This window comes from Rhipicephalus microplus, chromosome X (assembly GCF_043290135.1).
Source record: "Rhipicephalus microplus isolate Deutch F79 chromosome X, USDA_Rmic, whole genome shotgun sequence".
Lineage (NCBI taxonomy): Eukaryota > Metazoa > Arthropoda > Arachnida > Ixodida > Ixodidae > Rhipicephalus > Rhipicephalus microplus.
The window spans coordinates 397619079-397638502 of record NC_134710.1 but is presented as its reverse complement, the minus strand read 5'-3'; the positions used below and the strand labels follow the sequence as shown (position 1 = coordinate 397638502).

Genomic DNA, 19424 nt, shown 5'->3' with positions numbered 1-19424 from the left:
AGCACTTTTATTTTTGCAGAACAGGACACTATAAAATAATAATTAAAATGTAACCACGTGAAAACCAAACGAACAAAAAAGAACTTCCAGTCTTTTCATATATCGGTAATATAAAGGGTGCTAAACTAGTTCGCTTCAACTATTTTTAAACGTTTAGTAGACGTCAACACAGGCTGAAAGAAAAAAAAATTAAACAGGATAGTTAGCATAGTTAAATTGATCTGAAACTCCTGAAGGAGTGCCATCTTGGTTTGGAATATGTTTGCTAAAGTTTGTATTTAAAAAAATCTACTTTATCAATCTCTGTTGATTGACCAGCTTATCGGCTATAAGAACAAACATCAACGATGTGCTGCATACGGCTCAAAACAATACTGGACCTCTCCGACACGCGTAGCGCATAGCCGAAGGGGAAAACTCCCTCTAGACACAAATAAATTGTCATCATTGATTTTCGTTAACGAAAAGCCACCAGAGGGCAGTTTTGCTGCCACAAAATAACTAAAACTGCCCATTTACGCACAATGCAAGCTGGAAACAAGCATATATGTATTGAAGTGAACGGGCGCAGAAAAGGCCATTTTGGGCCGTTATATCTGGTGAACAAAGCAAATGAGGACACATTGAAAAGAAGTTGGGTCTAGACCGACAAAGGTAAACTTCGATAAAAATTTTCGTGGGAATGGAGACTGCAATTTTTTCAATCCTATTTTTTGAAAATGAGCTTTCGAAAATATTGCTTCTTTTTGTTTTTATTCTTCTGCGTTGCTTGTAGGAGAAAATATTTTGCTGAAATATTGAAAAGGCCTTTTTCTACAATAATTTCAGTTTCCTGTGTTCCATTAAAACGCGCCTGAGCGTGTTTTCAGTGGACCACACAAACGTAGCATAGAAAAACACATTAAAGCATCGCAACATAGCAAACTGTTTTTTTTACTTGAGCCATGTTTCCAATTTTCTGCATTTTTCTCCATCTGAGGACTGCATAAAAAAAGCTTGCATGTAAACCAATGTAATAGACATCTAAACGCAGAAGAAAAAGACGTCAACACATAGTTTATACTTTGTGGTGGAGTCGGCCTTGAATTATAAAATCATTGCGTTGAGCAAAAAGTGAAGGCCCGTGTATTTGCCTTCAAATAAAATTTTTCTATGTGCATTGGGAACGCTTTTTAAAATAAAAAAAATTGATTAGGTGCATTTTCATTGTGCCCACGTAACATATAAAAACCCAGGCAAAACAAAAGTATCTGCCCCACATGCATGTTCGATCTCACGTGGAATACCCATAGTGTTGTCGAAGGCTTATCTTTGGAAGCATCTGTAGAAGGGGGCTTTTCGGGTTATGGTGCTTCCACATTTTTCTTTAGAAGTGTGTGCAGACTTCGTCTTATAACTTGACAATTTGCTAGCGACACGTGGCTGCTTATATATCTCAGTTATATCATGGTCCCTCAATACTTTTACTGGTCATGAAACTCCCGCGTAACTCAAAGGAAGAGCTTCGCATACCGCCCGCACTTTCCGCGTCGCGGCGCTGGCGTAGCTACAAGAGGGACGAGGAAGCCACCTGCTGCTGGACGCCATTAGCCGAGTGTGAGCGCGGAGTGGTGTTGTTTGTACCTTTTTTTTCTCTTTTCGCGGTCACCTTGTCGTGACCGCTATGCCCAACACCTGCTGTGTGCCGGGCTGTCGCTAGGGATACAAGGGCAACGTCGAAAAAGTCTCCCTGTTCTGTTTACCAGCCGACGCAGAACAATGCGACAGGTGGAAACGTGCAATCCCGCGACAGGAGACTGTCGGATTTTCGTTCGACCCGAAGTATGTTCGCGTGTGCGAAAAACGTTTCGATGCAAGTGACATCGTACGTGCGGACGTGTGTACAGTGAATGGGAACATCGTTTCACTGCCTCGAGATCGGCCAAGACTGGTGGAAGGCGCCGCGCCACGAATTTTCGCAGGTTTGCCTGCTTACCTCTCCAAACCAAAACAGCGTTCGCGTGGACTAACAAAGCGCTTACCTGTAAAAAGGCCGCGAGAGCTTTCTCCAGACTGTGATGCGAAAGTTGCGAATGTGGACGTCTCCACTGCAGCCGACGAAGAAATCGACGGTAAGTCTGGCACAAAGCTTGCAAGTATCCTAACCGCTCACTACGCTAACAAATTTCGCTCACTATACGCTAACAAAATTGGCTCCTTCCCTTATGAAATTTGCTCTTTGTCAGTCTTTGCAGATGTTGTAAGAACTGAGAATCGCCCAGGCTTCGCTGATGCAGACTGTCAAACAGAGGTCCCAGTTTGTTCAGCATCGGAGCTGCAGAGAGTGAAGGCGCAACTTCGCAGCGGGAAGCAACAGCTTCAATCATGCCAGCGGAAACTCGCAAAAGCGGAGGCGCACGCGAAAAAAAAAAAAGGTGGAATGTACGGAGTTATTCACAAGCTGTCAGACCGCGAGAAGCTCATTATAGACCAGTGCATCATGAAGGCAAATATGAAGTTTACGAAAGCAGCACGGTAAGATCCCGTTTGTGAAGTGTGTTTGAAGTTTAATGTGAAGTGCGGTTTTCGGAGTGTGCGCGTTTTCTTTCTGGATAATGATAGAAACTGAAAAGTGATGCCGTGGACCAAAATTCGATATTTTGTTTTACTTTGATAGTGCTGTTTGCTGGTGCTGTCGCTGAATCGTGAACACAAAAATCTGCATTTTACTTATTGCAGGTATAAAAAAGAATGGCTTTACGACTGTTTACTGCTGAAAGTCAAAATGAACAGCAGTTTATAGATTTCTTCACGAGAATAATTTTCTGCCTCTACCACACCCTCACACACTCTACTCCTACCTAAAAAATCTGAAGACCGACTTTGGATTTGATGAAAATTTATTTGCCATCCTCAAAGACAAAGTGGGAAATATTCCAGAGAGAGAACGCCGAGGTATCAATTTTTATTTTTTTGCATTTGATTTTTCTGGACTTTAGGTAAACAGCTGTATTTATATTTTTTTAGGGGTCCTGATGTTTGACGAGATGAGCGTGAGAAGGAGCCTTCATGTAAGGGAATCGGATATTACACTGTTTGGAAAGGTCGACTTAGCAAAGAACACGAAGCCTACTGACCAAGTGAAAGATGGTGACCGTGTGTTAGTGTTCCTTTTCCGACCATTCCTCGGTGGCTGGTCGCAGACTGTCGGAGCGTTTTGCACGTCAGGGGCTGTACCAGGCTACGCTATTGCTAAACTGCTCGTGCATTGCATTGTACTCCTGTCGAATGCCGGTGTCGTTGTGGATGCAGTCACTTGCGATAACTCTACTTCGAACCGATCAGCATTGAACTCTTTGAGTAAATATTTATGGACATTATTTATCCTCATGGTATCTAGTACGTGATCCTAATAATAGAAATGTCTTCCTTTTAGGTGTCAGCGGCGATATCGCCAGAGTATCAACATAATTTGAGCATCCATGTGACTCCTCCGAAGTCATTCAGGTCATATTTGACCCACCTCACATCTTCAAGTGCATCAGGAATAACCTTCTGAAGGCTGGGAAATTCCTGGTGGGTAAAACACAGTTTAAGATAAATCATCACAGTGCTCTGGCTGTTTTGTCTCACAGGCTTTTTCTTAATGTAACAGTTGCCTGGTGACAAAGAAGTACAGCATTTCCACTTTGAAGCTCTGCTAGACTACGAGGAGCAGCAAGCTGGACTACGGGCTGTGCCAAAGCTTACGAAAGCACACACCAGCCCCAACGCTTTCCAAAAACTGAGTGTGAAACTTGCTGTCCAGGCAAGTCTGCTCTAGCATGTGTAATTAATTATTAGTATGTATCAAAAAGTGCTGTTCCTTCATGAAAATACAGCACTCTGCCATATAACTTCTCTAAAATCTTTCAGCTCTTCAGTGAAAGCACCGCTTCAGCAATAGACTTCTATTGCAGTAGAGAAGAATGTGTGAAACTTCGTGGTTCCAAAGCAACCTCGGATTTTGCGAGACGAACGAATATTCTATTCGACTGCTTAAATTCCAAAAGGCCACAAGATGTGCAGTATAATGAAGCAGAACACATTGCTGTAAGCCCTATTTCAAAGCTATGGTCGCTTCCTTTGAAGTTCCAATTAAATCAGATTGTTCTTCAGACACTGAAGGAGAACATCGAGTGGCTTGACAGGTGGCACACTTACAACTAGACTTTACCAAAGCAAAAGCAACTCCTCTTTTTGAGCAAGCCAACATGCAATGCTCTGAGAATGACTTTGCACAGCACAGTGACGCTTGTCGAAAAGCTGCTGAAATGTGGCTTTCGCTATGTTTTTGTTGGAAACTTTGGACAAGACCACCTCGAGGTAAATTTAAATGTTTTCGCTAGTTGAAGACATTTTCTTTGCACTTTTCTCTCTTTCAGAGGTTCTTTGGCATAGCAAGGCATGTTGCTGAAGCAGGGGGACAGCCAACGGTTCAGCAATTTTTGTTCATTTACCGGTTGCTCTCGGTGAACAACTTGATCTGTCCGCCACAGCGAGCCTCAGTTGAAGGGGATGGTCCACGTCTCTTTTTAAAAATGCAGGATCTCTTTCAACATAAAGAACCTACTGTTAATCAGGTAAACAATTTAATAGTACACCAACGCTGCTCGTAGGGTGTCTCTTCATCGTATGGAAATGTGCTGAATGTTTTCTAGCCCTTTGATGCTAATGACATGCACGTCTGGTCGTATGATATACAACGAGCTTCTATTCTGCTTTTTCACTTTTCAAATTTCTCACTCTTGCCATTGTGGTATGAAAAAATATTTACGTCTCAGATTGATACCTTGGTGGTTCTTTTTGATGATATACTGCTGGAGCCTGCTGAATGCATACAAGATATGATTCACCCGGAGTAAACGAGGAACTGCATTTTGGATTACATTAACGGCTAAGCTGCAAAGAAGTTTGCTAAAATAAGCGGCAAGGACTGCCTCCAAACACTTAGAAGCAACTTCCAAGAGCCAACTGCATTGACTGCAATTAGGACGAGAGAATTTTTGCAAGTGCCATCGGAGCAACTATTGTGCCTCTTGCAAATTGTGGAGGAACATGTTGAAATGCGCACCATAGACAATATAGCCTGTGCCAATGTCTACGTGAACATTGTGGAAAACATCTTGCTGGACGACCGCACTTCCTCGGCCAGTGTTGGCTGTGGAACACAATTTGTGAGCACCACAGCAGAAGTTCTGCACTTCTTTATTAAGTGCCGTCTGCACGTTTTTACGCGCGAACAAAACAAACTGTTTCGTGCTGGTGGTCGCCCATCCTGTCCGGCCAGAGGAGGGAGAAAACCAGGGGCTGACATTTTTTTTCAGTGATCTTTTTTGTGTCATTCACTCTATCCCCCAACTTTTCATCCACAGTTTCATCCACGCAGATTTAAATAAACTCTATGTAATTGTGCTCATGGCAGTTTGGAATTCTTGACAATTGCCAGTAATTGCAGCAAAAAAAGATGCCGAGAATTTCACCCACATTTCCTTGCAAGGCGCAGCGTTGTTGCAAAGTTCAAAATGCTACCCCCTGCTAGATAAGTGGCACACAAATTTATCTCCGTTAGGCATAAATATTTCGCACATAAAAAGCTGAAAAAAAATTGAAAGAGATATCTAAGTGGACAAAGAAAAGAAAGTGTTCGGTTTAAGCCCGAAAGTGACTTTACAGAAATCGTGAAATGTAAAAAAATGTCACGAACACATCCGTCACTTGACAGATACTCTCGGTCAAAACATTGCCAGCAATCAATGACTTGGGCAATTTGACAAACCTCATCATGTACAATATTGACAATACTAATCACTGCTACGGTTTGTTAGCGAGAACACGGATAACGAAAATATCTGAAGAAGTGTATTTGATGGCAAACGCTTCTGCGAACGCGCACCTGCCCTACCAAGCGCGGTAGATCAATGCCCTCCTGTATACGGTGGCGCCTGTGGTGGCCACTTTTGTCACTATATGAAACTTTCGCGGGAGTTTCATGACGAGTAAAAAGTATTGAGGGACCATGATTATATTTACGATAAATAGTCGTGATTACGATGATGCTTTATTACGGCAAGGGCCACTAATAGCCAGCCAAAAAAATCACCAGGATGCAGAGTTTCGAAAAAACGTAATGCGCAAATAGAAGCACTATTGGAAAACTCGAGCAACTTGGTTGGTTTTCGTGAAACTGTTTGTGTTGTGCAACGGCCCTGGAATTAGCATGGTAGAGCACTTGACTGTCGCTAGAAAATTGTTACTGCATCAAAATAAGCGTGCTGAAATCCATGTTTCTCCCGAGATAAGTCCTGATGCTTGTGGAAGTGAGCTTTTTTTCTTTATTTTGTCGCGGCTCGGTAGTGAACTATAATACTGTAGTGGCACAACTGCCACGCTACGCCACCTCTCTTGGTAGTCTGAAACACCACGGACCACCGATAATGTTTCTAGTGGCACTACTGCGTGTTTTCTTAGGCGCTAGCGAGCGACGGGAACGCGGAAGTCACTCAACGTGTTAGTTTGGAATGTCCAGCGCGACTCTCATATCAAGATATTCGCACACTTGAAATTCCTTCAAAATTCTGGTGTGTTTTCGAATCAGTTGGCATTTTATATCCGATATTTTTGACTACAGAGATTAGAAAGCATAAAATTCGAATCTTTTTCACCCACGAAGGCACACAAAGGATTACTGAGCAAGGCAACAGCTGCTGGGCTGTGAGTGTCAAGTGTGCTTTCTTTGATTCAATATACGTATGAAGATGTTCCATCTGGTAAAGACCATTTACTGGAATAGTTTTTCAACAAATACTATGTGGCTGCTGCACAGAGCTTACTCCCAAAGAGTGCGCCTCACCATCCATTGTGTGTCATACCTGCCAGTGATAATCGGCTTTCATTTAGTTCAGCAGGTTGTCTAGCGTGGAAATGCATATTGAATGTAGTCTTGGTGCGAATACTGCATGAAACTACTTCTAATGCAAAGAGAGTGTGCTGGAAGTCTCGAAAACCTTGTACAGATGACACGCATGAAAAAGAATGTTGGCCAGCTGCATATGTCCAGCTTGTTGTTTTAAAGGGACAGTAAATAACTGCAAGGTCCTAAACCTGTTATAAAAAGACATTTGTGCACTTTGGTATTGTGAACATGCTGCTACAAGAATTTCGTGAGTACATGCTATATTAAGGGAGTTACAGGGCTTAGAACAGTGGTATTAGCTGGTTTGAAGTTTTTCAGTGGCGGCACCACCCTTCTCTCTCACAAGGAGGAGAAGACGTAGCCTGTCGTTGTGACTGGTACAGACCAATCGGCAAGCTGCGTGCTACGTCAAGTCACCGATTGAGAGCTTTGTGTCACTGCCTGTGAAAGGAGAATCGGTCGGGCGTAGCAAAAGAAAGCGGGAATGGTTTTTCGAAATGGAGCCCCTGCGCGGCGCTGTAATACTCAAAAAACATCATCGTCACCATCTATTCTACGAATGAGGATTTTTCAGGTCCCGAATACTACCTCGAGTGGAGATCACCGAAATGTAAACTAGGGCTCTGTGGTTTCCGAATTTGTCAGTACAAAATCTCGGGGCCAGACATTTTTTGTAATAATTTGCAAATTGTGCCAGCCAATGATCCCCCCCCCCCCAAAATTATGGCGCGCGTGACGTCACCGCCACTGTGACAACGTAAGCCAGTCTCCTGAAAAAGGCCCAATGCCGATTTTTTTCGGGGGGAGGGGGTGCAAAAAAAAGCGGAGCCCGTTGACTGGCCCTTTAAAGGGACACTCAAGCGAACTATTGAGTCGACGTTGATTGTTGAAATGGTGGCCCAGAAACCTCGTAGTGCTACTTTCGTGTCAAGGAAGGGCCTATTTTGAAATAAAATCAGGTTTTAGTGCTCCACATTGGGTTAGCGCACTTCAAATTACAAGCCTCATGAAGCGGACCAACTGGACCCTCTCACGTCACTGTTGCCGTGCACAACGTTGCCCGGCTTTACTGTGCTAGTAGCAGCAGACTGAAGGTAGCGGGAGCCACAGCAGCAAGAACGGCCATTGATCAATTTCCCACCATTGGATCCCAGGTTGCAGATGATTTTGTTTCAACTGCGCCCCGCTAGATGGCATCACCTGTCCTGTGTAACCACTCAAAAGTAGAATGTTTGAACCGCTCGCGCCATTCGCCATAGTAACGTCCGGCGGTTCTTCTTTTTTCACGAGTCAAACAGAAACAAACAAGCGGCATTTTATTGCGTCTCTTCATGCATGGAAGGTTCTTTATTTAGTGCAGTTAGATCGATTACTAGGGATTAATTGTATGGGGTCCATCTGATGTCATCAGGATCATTTTGAAACTGTCCTACTGCGGCGCTTCTGTTCTTGTGCACTTACCTTAATTTCTCGGTAAGTAGGGCACTGTTGTTGATGATATTGTCGTTTCAGATGTTATACACTGAGCTTTCACTCTGAAGTAAATTGTTATTTGAATTTAGTGTCCCTTTAGGTTCGTTCATGATTTAGAAAAAGCCTTCACAACATGTTTCAGTTTGCTTAGGCTGCATGCTCATAGCATGCTGGACATCATAAGCGAAGTTAAAGCGAATCAGAAAAAAAAATGAAATCATTTGTCCTGACCATTCTGTAAGCATTGCAGACGAGGACTGTTAATGCTCTACAGGAGACCGCAACGGCTAGTATCGCAGCCACTAGAAACGGGTACTAGGCAAAAACGCTCCTAGGAAAGTTAGTGGTGGCGCAAACTCGCGGCATCCGCATGAATGGTTGGCGCGAGAGCCCGGCTGGTCACGCCACTAGAGTATTTCTAGTTCACTGCAGAAGGCAATAAAAGCGGTGGCTAGGAGGGGCAGCGATGAGCACCTCAGTCTGTGGTTTCCTTTTAATTAACAGCCTTGTGCATTTCTATGTAAATTGTGGAAATGAGTACGAATGAACGACAATTTTCAACACAATGGAATGGCTGTTCAGACAAGCGGGCAATACCTTTGGTTCTGCATCGCACACCCGCCGTCTCGTTAACAAAACAGTTGTGCTTTTTCCACCCGGGGAAGGAGCAGTGAGCCAGCGATGTCTCGTTGCCGACGCACAAAACGTCATCCATGAATATTTCAGTGATTCCGTCTTCAGCTGGTAGTCCGTGCTGTGACTCTTTGGTTGCCTCGATGGCGCCCCTGCATACGAAGAAGAAACGATCCTACACCACTGCCCGACAAGCTTGGTATGCAGCCGCAACAAAAAATATTAGCACAAGTGACCGGCGGTCCAAGCGGCAAAATTGTGACCCATGGTGCTGTTGTTCGCCAGCACACCGGCAGCGAGAGTTTGAAGTAGTAGTTCGTACATACCATTTTAAGCGAAGGGCCGGCCGAACGCAGCCCACCTTTCTGTTGGCCCATACAAAAGCTCACATTTTTAATAAATGCTTGTGCTTTCCTTATAGACAGACTACCATTGTGCATGATTTTTTTTATCCTTACCGCTAGGGATGTGGGAACCCGTATATTTTCGCAGTAGCCCAACAAATATTGTTTGTTGGGCTGCTTTTCACTGGCAACCCCTGTTTTGTAAAGTGGAAATCTGTTTGGTAATCTCCCTCTCTGCGTGCTCGGTGAAAACAGCACCCCGTGTCGCAATTTCGCCACTCCTACCACCGATGATTTGCGCGAAACTTTTTCCGTTGTGACGGTACGCTACATTCACCTGCCCAACTATAAAATTGTTGATTGCTATGCTCGGCAGGTTCAGAAATTGTGGAGGTCAAGTTCTGTGATGTGGGCACAAGTCTTCAGAAAACACGAATGCTGAGATGCATGCCTACGCGAGACAGGTCACATGTTCTGTCTAATTAATTTGCTATATCCACGTAAGTTTGAGAGGTTGCGCACCACATACAGGTTAGTTTTTGGGTCTGAACACACCCTGCGTTTCACAGACTCCACACGTGCGCTTAAGTGTTGTTATAACTGAGTATGAGTCCATTCGTGACGTCGGGAGCTGCGCTACTGCTTCACACCTACGTACGAAAGAAACGAAACTGGTACCATCAACAAAGAGGGTACAAAAAATTTGTGAGCGAATGTTGCACTTTTGCTACACCTTTCTATACAAACTGTGCACTTCAAGTGCCATTGTTGCTCTGCTGAAACAAACGAGATGGTGCAGCCCCCTGTGCACTGGTTTAGGAGACGCAGGCCTATAACACTAACCTCGTACACACGTATGAAGCTCTATAGATATTGCTGTTTCGAAGTATTTTGGTGGCAAATAGTTTATTTAGCTCTGTATAGGTATGATATATAGTTCTATTAGATTATTTTGAGTTGCACAGTACACACATAGAGGACAAAGAATGTCATGGTTTTACTGAACCTAAATTCCTAGGTTGTTGAGATCCGTGACTCCGCACAGTATTGGTATGGGTGGTGTGACTGGAAAATGATGTAAATATTTCTCTTGCACCCTTGCATCAGCGGTGCAGTGTCAGTTGTGCTTGTATTGTAACATACTTCTCAAGTCGTAGAGCTTCGCACGTAAGTCGTACGTTGACTAGGCTGGCCATGGAGTAAGGTGTTTTCTTAGTCCGAGTGCAATCTGTCGTCTTTGCCGCGCATGCGCACGACCTGCTATACTCACAAAGGGAAGCCGAGCTCTCTGCACACAACGTTGGCCGCTTCAGTGTCCCAGTTGTCGTCGCAGACGAGACCCCACTGATCATGAACCTTGACCTCCACGCGGCCTTCAGCTAGTGGTAGCAAGGTTTGGGATCCACCACGAAGGCGCACCTCGAAGCTCATCCGGGTCACTGTAAACGAAACCGCTCTAGTTATCGCGTGTGGATAACATGACCTCCATGATGACAAACGTGACTCCTGGCAACTCACGGCAGTTGGTTTCGTCCGACCTATCGCCACAGTCATTGGCTATGTCACACACAAGTTGTCTCTCGATGCATTTGCCGTTGCGACAGCGGTACATGCCGGTGCAGTTGTCTACGCAGTGACGGGAGATAATACCGGTAAGCAACGCAGTAATGTTTAGCCGTAAAGCAAATAAAGAAAAAAAATTCACAGCAGATCCACGGAATGAATGATGATGAGTGGGGCGAAACACCCTTCCGTCCTTCCGTCCATCCATCCGCCCATCCATCTGTCCGTCCATCCGTCTGTCTGGCTGTCCACTGCTATAAAAATGGCAGCATAACCACGGAGTGAATAATGGAGAGTGGGGCGAAGCATTCGTCCGTCTATTCGTTTTTTCTTCCGTTCGTCCATGCGTCCGTCTGTGTAACCGTCTGTGCGTCCATCCGCCCGTCCGTGCGTGCGTCTGTTCGTGCGCCCGTCCCTGCGTTCGTCTATGCATCCGCCCCTGCATCTGTTCATGCGACCATCCATGCATTTTACTGTGTGTCCGTTAATCCATCTATTCAACGCTCCGAGTACCACCATCTCGCATCTTTTAATCATATATTCCCCATATAGAAGCACCGCCATCCAGCGGACATTCCAAGGACTAGACTAGAGGTGGCACACGCACACTTTCTTACGGCTGGCGCTTCGGGTCTACTTCCCACCTTTAACCACCCCGAGTTCATGGTATATACTAGTTCACTGTATTCATGGCACTGCGGCCCAACCCTCGCTGAACCTTTCTAAAACCAAGGAGGTTACGCCCAGCGAGTGTAACGGAACAATCTTTTCCTGTCAGACAGTGCTCAATGTACATGCCAATGGCTGCTAAGGGGAAATGAGAGACAGGAGAATTCGGCTTTTACTTTCTTACGGCTTGCGCTTCGTATCTACTTCTCACCTTTAACCACCTCCAGTTCATGGTATATACTTGTTTCTTGTATTCATGGCACTGCGGCCCTGCCGCGGTGGTCTAGTGGCTAAGGTACTCGGCTGCTGACCCGCAGGTCGCAGGCTCAAATCCCGGCTGCGGCGGCTGCATTTCCGATGGAGGCGGAAATGTTGTAGGCCCGTGTGCTCAGATTAGGGTGCACGTTAAAGAACCCCAGGTGGTCGAAATTTCCTGAGTCCTCCACTACGGCGTCTCTCATAATCATATGGTGATTTTGGGACGTTAAACCCCACATACCAATCAACCTTGGCACTGCGGCTCAACCTTTTTAAAACTAAGGAAGTTACACCCAGCGAGTATAACGTAGCAACCCTTTCTTGTCAGATAGTGCTCAATGTACATGCCAATGGCTGCTAATGGGAAATGAGAGACAGGAGCATTCGGCTTTTAGTTAACGCGCACGCCGCAAACTTTTGATTGTTCAACTAATCACTGGAGAAATCTCCTACCGGCACCACCTTGCAGGCCAAATGTAACACTGGTTACACACTACGACTACGACTACGAGGGATGAACGGGTGCCGCCTTAAGGAGCTTCGCTCCTAATACTAGGGCACGCATCGAACGGATGGATGGATGCTTCGCCCCCGTCTCTTCATCATCAATCACTCCGTGGATATGCTGTGAATTTCGTACAAAAACAGCACCATCCATCCTATTTAATCAACTCTACGAAATTCACATCTAGTGTAATTACTTTCAAGGACATATACTAACAATGCCATCTAGTGAACAATTCCTACACCTAACGAGAAGTTGCTACTACAACATACTACGAAAGAACGACCCACACTCCCGGTCGCTTCACATGACACAAAAAGTAGCGATTTTTAGGCTGCGAATTTGCACGCAGCGAAAAAAAAGGGCAGTTCGCTCCCACCGCAGTTGTCTGCAGCGAGCTACCAACATGTGGGAAATTTTCGCTGTGATCGCAGCGGCGGCAGAAATTTTTGCTCGGAACCAAGGAGGTTGACCCGTTGAAATAGGGCCAGGCTGGCCAAGCCATTCAGATTGGGTTGATGTGTTCGTTTTTGTAGTAGGCATTTTAAAGTGAATTTAGACTGAGCGTATTCTTATATGACAAAACAAGCGAGCCTTTCGTTACCGTCCATAAAAACAATGCACAGATCATCATATTAATTCGTGTCTGCTACAAAGAGCGGTGGCAAGAACTCGCCACTCTAGTCGCAGAGCAAAAATCACGGCGCATTAGCAGTTCATATTAAACGAAACCGCAAATAGCGGTGGTTGCGAACAGAACGAATGAAGAGAAGGGAACGATTTTTTTCGCTGTAATCGCGGCATGGGAAACAGCCTCAAGGAGCTTCACCCCTAAAAAAAATTGATGACGCTTGAACTTTGCATTTAAGAATAGGATGCAAAAGCGTGAACCGGCCCCGTTCGCACCGTCTTCTCATTCACCTCTTGAGATTCACTTCTGAGTGGGCACCTCTACCGTGCCGTGAGGAAATGAACATTTGTACGCGTAACTCTGGCCGTTTGAAACTCGCCTGGATAGCATGTCTACGGCAAGTGCAGTTGCTAAGTACCCACTACGCTATTTTGTATCACATAGAAATCTCAGACGTACGCACTACGGGTGCGTAAGGCACTACGTGTAGCTGCACACTTTGTTAGGGCTGTTGATGTCGATGACAATATTTACACGCCGGTACTTCGAAATGGGTGATCCTATAGGGATGAGTTATCATGTGAATCAAAATCGGACCATCGTGAGGGTTCAGTTTTATGCTTTACTAACGTGAAGTAATATCAACGTTCATGTTACGTACGTATGAAGCTTACCCAAGTGTCACATACATTGGAAGTTGTTTTTATACATACACCACAGCAGACAGTGACATTTCATAGTACTGCATCGCGGACAATCGTATTTCTTTGTCAATATGGAACTGTGAAGTTTTCACTTGTGTTTTTGCACTATTATTGTTTAATGACAATGTTGTAACTAACTACCAAATAGCTGACTAACTAACCAACACGTAAAAGTCTGCAGCATTCTACTTACCAGAGTAAGTCGTGCTTTCGTAATAGTCAAACCGAGGGTCACCAACAAGCGAACCCGTTTGAGCCACGTTGCGGTCACTAAGTATACAAAGGCTGCCGGACGACATGTAGCTAAAGGATCGGCAGGTGAACGCTGCTGTGTAGACACACTTGGCCGCGCACTGGACGGACAAAGAAAAAGTACATATTGAAAGGCCGCTAGCTCTTCGATGAACTTGTGGTGAGAGAAAATTCGATTTGAATTGGCCGGTATTCAAGACTACGCAAAGTCGCTTTTATATTAACAGCGAGGCCCTTTCAACTCACCGTAGGCCAATGCATGGTTTGTATGAATGTCCTGGGTTTGCATAGCCTAGATGGTCAAAGCCCAGATTAGTCCAGCCCGGTTAGTCATAGCAGAGCATGACTGATAGTAGTTAAAGGGGCCCTGCAACACTTTTTGAGCATGGTCAGAAAACGCTGCCGATCGGTAGAAGCTCCCGACTAAACGCGAGCCAACATTTATAGCGAAGCACGCGGCCTGAATTTCACAATAAAGTATTAAAGTCAGATAAAAATAGCTTTCTCTTCTCTCGACAAATCACGGAAAATAAGCCCAGAGAGCCGTTGGCTGATTTGAACGTGGGGCGCTCGGTTGTTACAGCGGTCTCCACGAGAGGTCGTCACTTGCCAACGCGCACGCGTGCGGTCGCACTCAAAAAGCCGCGTATTCGAAGAAAAAAAAAAGAAAAAAAAGCAGAGTCGCGAGGTGCGAGTGACAATTTTAGCTTGCCCGTGCCATCCCTCTCTGCTTGGTTTCCAGTGCTTTCACGAGGTGCTAGTGACATTTTTTTTTTTTGCCCCTGCCATCGCTCCCTGCTTAGCTTCCAGAGGTTTTGTCGGGACGACAAAATGACAGAGAATGTGATTGCAGCGTGTGACAAATCTTTGTAACTCTACTCATACTGGGCGGATCCTTGAAATTTTTGTGGCGTTCCATTCGTGAGGTAATACACTTTTCCTGTGAATTAATTCCATGGTTACTCAAAAAAGTGTTTCAGGGCCCTTTTAAGCTTAGTCTAGCAATAAGTACCATGAGATTATCAATCAATGTAAAGCATGAGCTAAACTATAACCGAACAATAAACTATAAATACTAGAAAATGCTTGAGCTTAGCCTAGCCTAATGTGCGTGGACAATGCCTTATAATGACTATACCTTCGCGATAATCGATCAATATCCAATAAGTTTATTCATTATATTCTAGAAAATGTTTGTTTGAGCTCTGCATCACCGAAGATGTCCAGCTTAGAGGAGTTGTTTCCTATTGCCCCGCACAAAAAACTGCATCAAAACCAGTATCAGTTCGTAAAAATTAGCAAGACCACGTATAACGCGGTAAAGGCTATGCAGAACCAGCCAATCAGACCCTATGTTCCTCTAGTTTTTTGCGACTAGTGCAAGCAACGGTGATTTAAATAAAAACACTCCCACACCACAAAACTTTTGAACAAATACTGAGATCAGCACACTTCATTACTAAATATGACAAACTTTGATGCACAAATAGAAAAAATTAGTTCAGTTACCACATCGCCTTCCCTTAGTGCGCTTTCTCAGGTGTTTAGCCAGTATTCAAGTCAAGTGACGAGGGCGTACGAGGCCGCGCACGTTCTTGCTATAGAGTGCGGGACTTATACCAAAAAAAAACAACAACACCTGAACGAGTAGACAGCCATAGCAAAGTAAGCGGAAATGTCTCAAAAGAAGGAAACCGAGAAATTTTACGGGGTATCCTAAGATGAAGATAGTTTCATAAAACTTCTCGAAGCAGGCCATGTGGACGGCGTCGTGTAAGAGGTAGTGATCGTTGGATTGTCAATAACAGGCAAATGCACAGTACAGAGGCGAATAAATGCACCAGGAAGATCCGCGAAAATCGATCTACGTTCCTGAAGTTTCGAATCTTGCTTTTTTTAGATATAGTTCATTTAATGTTGTTGAAAGCATCGGCGTCCATGCAGCCAACTGGGATTACCGTGCCAGAGTCGCAGGTTTTGATTTGATTTATTGTTTTTTTATTCACACATATATGCAACATAGTGGTAATGTGAGGTGGGTGAGGAAAAAAAGCTGCACAAGCGCGGCTTGAGAAAGACCTCACTCCCTTAGTGCGATTTAGCTACATATGATAGAGCACATAATACATTTGTATATTACACTTACACAGTGACTAGGAGGTAGGGAAGTTAGACAATGAATCGATAAAAAGCAAATACAAAAAATCTTTCGCAACGTCAAATACATTACTCAGACAAAAACGGGAACAAAATAGATACGTAGTTCGTATGCTAGACAAGTAAAAAAAATTACCACTATAATAACTTCCCGAAAACATCTAAAGATGGTAGCGCAATAACAGCTTCAATTAGGAAAACAATAAATGCTTTAATTATTAGCCTGATCTTTTGTATGAGTGTAAACATGTCATTCGCGGCTGATTTATCGCATTTATAACGCGGATGAACCGTCGACCTGACCACTGGACAAGCACGAGAAGCATTAGCATCGGAAAATGCATCATTCCGTGATTGGGCCCTGTACGAGTGGCTTTGAGCGTCCCGTCAAATCTGTGCTTGTTTGCCCAAGGCGCCTTCCACCACGGCGAAGTTACGTCTGCATGGATCCTATATTGAGCGCGAGCACATACCGTGGCGCCATCATGCGGAGGCATTCCTCTAACGTGCAGCATTGGTTTGCTTCGCCAGTCCTCTCGCGCACAGCCCGCGACCGCTTTCGCGTCTCCTGTTTTATTGTTGGCCTGGTGTGCGACCAATAACGGCGCTTTGAATCGCGCTTTTATGATGTCAATACGAGGGTTCACAAGCTTTCGAGGCGTGGCGCCGTGTAGCAACCACCATCGTTGGTGACGCTGTTCATTCGGCAAAGTTCCCGTCAGAAGCACACGATCGACGCACAGGAGCAGCGGCTGCTGCAGCGCCGTTGAGAGCGGAGCCCTCGACCAGACGTAATACGCGAGAGGGCGCCACTCCACCGAAGCCAATTCCTGTTGTGTTTCACTTCGACGAAACCAATAGAATACTGCTGCTGCTGCTGCTTCACTGACCGGATGAAATGCTGAATAAGCGCTCATAAAAAGTTTTAGGGCTATGCTTCTCATAACGCCTGACTGCCGGAGTCGTCTGTTAGGACCGCCTTTATGAAAACCTCGGGGATGGAGCGTGCTGCTATTGTAAAATGTAATGAGCCAATCCGTGTCTAATTGAAGCTTCGAATGGGAATTAACGCATGCTCGCGACGAAGAAACGCACTTTTCGCGGCAAAAATGCGCGCAACCTTGCCACTTCATTCATTGTAGCTTCGCATCTATTAGCGACATCAACTTGACACTCGCCCCCTAGCGGTTCCGCCTTAAAACGCCACTAACGTCGCTAAAACGTCTCTCACCTTGAAAGGAGCAATGTCACCACGTTGCGCGCGTTGAGAAGCAGCCGCATAGGTAACTCATTTTCGGCATGCCTCGCGCGCGATCCCGTTAAAAAAGAAAGCGATGTCCAAAGATCAGTGAAGTGTGCCACAAGGCGTGGCATCGCAGTGGAAAGATGGCGACGTATGATTATATCACTTCCCGAAAGTGTCAGACGACGCGCGCGAGAGAACGGCGCGAATCAGAAACATACGCATTGGAAAGCAGGTGACAGACAATACCCCAGTTTGCTTTAATCAATTCGCTCAGGAGGACCTAATTCTCATCGGAGAGTACACCATTACGTAGCATGTGTACATTCTTATCACTATTCAGGCTTTTATAAATATGGAACATAGTTTGTTAATAAAAGCATGCGCTTTAGGAAATTTGTTGCGTTGCGCATTTGAGTGTATTTTTCACACATGCTCGTTGTCTGCGGAAGTCATGACGCTATACCGATTCTCGAATTAAGCTGCGGGTCATATTTTATTTTGCATGTGTGTAAATATACATGCACGCAAACGCGCGCGTGCGCGTACGCATGTTCATGCTAACAGCCGTGAGCACCTTTAACACGAGCGCTCCGCCGCATGTCCTGCAGCAGTTTGATTGACGCTGACACCACGTACGTTTGGGTTCTGTTGCCAAGATGCTAGCCATACATGCCGACATACCATCCAGGCCCACCGAGGTATTATCTCGGCAAAAGCGCCCAGCACTTCGCGACTGGCATCAATCAAACTAACCATGGCCTCGCATCGAAGTGTTCATGTTGAAGGTGCTGATGGCTGTAGATATATTACGTCCGTGGATTCGTAGCGTGCGTAGTGTGTGTTCATATATCTGCTTTGAATATCAACTACTGCGTACACAAACAAATGAACGTTGGGAAGCAGATGACCTTACTTATTAGAAATGTAATAAGATGTATCGGTGAACAAAAAAGAGCAAAAAATAATCGAAAGTATGATTTACGTTAGCTCGAGATACACTGGCTGCGACAGTCCTCTATTCTGTAATCAAGTGAATGACATGCGTATTCAGCTTTTGACGGGACAACGAAACTCAGTACGATACATGCAAGTCGCAGCGCGAGTCACAGTTTAGTTACCTAAAACTGTTAAGGCCTTGCCCGTAGCCGCTCTGCAACGCAGCGCAAAAGTGCTATCATCATTCGGTGAGGCCCGCTACGTATGATCATTTGCCTTCTCCAACCTCGGGCTCGCTAGACAGGCTCTTCAACTTAAAGTAAATCTGATGCCATTTGCTGAAGAGGCATGATGTTTGCACGTACAGCGCAACAATTTCCGCTGTTCCACCAGTGAAATACTTTATGTCGATGAGAATGATGTGGTGCGTGGTCAGCACCCTCTCGCTTTCGACGAAGCAACGCGATCCGACGCCACAATGAACAAACTTCGGTCCAGCGCCAAGCAGAACTGCCGATTTCACTTCGTTCAGCATAGTCATCTTTATTTTTTTATCAGTATTGCCAGCACACAGAGCGTTTTCTGGAGTTGCGAATAGAGATGGGCCATGGTTGGCACAACGATGTGCACAAATTTACATTCTTGTTTAGCACACATAGCCAAATGATGCACAGCTGTAGCGGATTGCCGCCTTTGTGTGAAGAAACGCAGCATTTTTACACCTGCATGCAGCCAAAAACTTTCTGTTCTGGTTACCGACAAACGCAGGAGAGTCCCACTCACGAGCGTACCTCATTCAGAGTTGTATAGCTAGGTAAAAGTTTACATGAAGGAAATTTGTCTGCGGCAGAAAAAATATTCTAGGGTTGTTGCACGTGCACATTTCATTAGCATGGAGCCACACAGGGCAGATCTGAAGCTTCTAAAAAAGGGTAAATCACGTCGAAAAAATGTGATCCCGACAGGGCTCGATTAGAGTTCCTCGGGCCAGCCTGAGTGGGCAATGCAATAATAAAAAAAGCGTTTTTACTCGAAGACTACAGCTGTGCAATCTGATGATGCCTGGAAGGCTTATGCCGCACAATCGCAGCTATGCGAAACCGAAAAACAAAAACAAAA

The 19424-nt window shown here is 45.0% G+C and overlaps 1 protein-coding gene and 1 long non-coding RNA gene across 6 annotated transcripts in view; one reads left to right on the top strand and one right to left on the bottom strand.

The window, feature by feature from the left end:
- The window catches only part of LOC119161000 (neurotrypsin), a 109889-nt gene that overhangs the window by 37500 nt on the left and 52965 nt on the right, over positions 1 to 19424 (bottom strand). For all 5 annotated transcript variants that reach the window (XM_075880174.1, XM_075880175.1, XM_075880176.1 and 2 more), the window contains exons 14-17: positions 13908 to 14067; positions 10903 to 11010; positions 10655 to 10823; positions 9005 to 9192 (exon numbers count right to left, since the gene is read on the bottom strand). In XM_075880174.1, the coding sequence (XP_075736289.1) occupies positions 9005 to 9192; positions 10655 to 10823; positions 10903 to 11010; positions 13908 to 14067 (625 nt within the window). The remainder of the gene's footprint in view (positions 1 to 9004; positions 9193 to 10654; positions 10824 to 10902; positions 11011 to 13907; positions 14068 to 19424) is intronic.
- LOC142776458 (uncharacterized) lies at positions 1760 to 5437 on the top strand. The gene is made up of 5 exons (XR_012887552.1): positions 1760 to 2111; positions 2226 to 2514; positions 2719 to 2934; positions 3416 to 3555; positions 3635 to 5437. It is a non-coding gene; the product is annotated as an uncharacterized LOC142776458 (long non-coding RNA).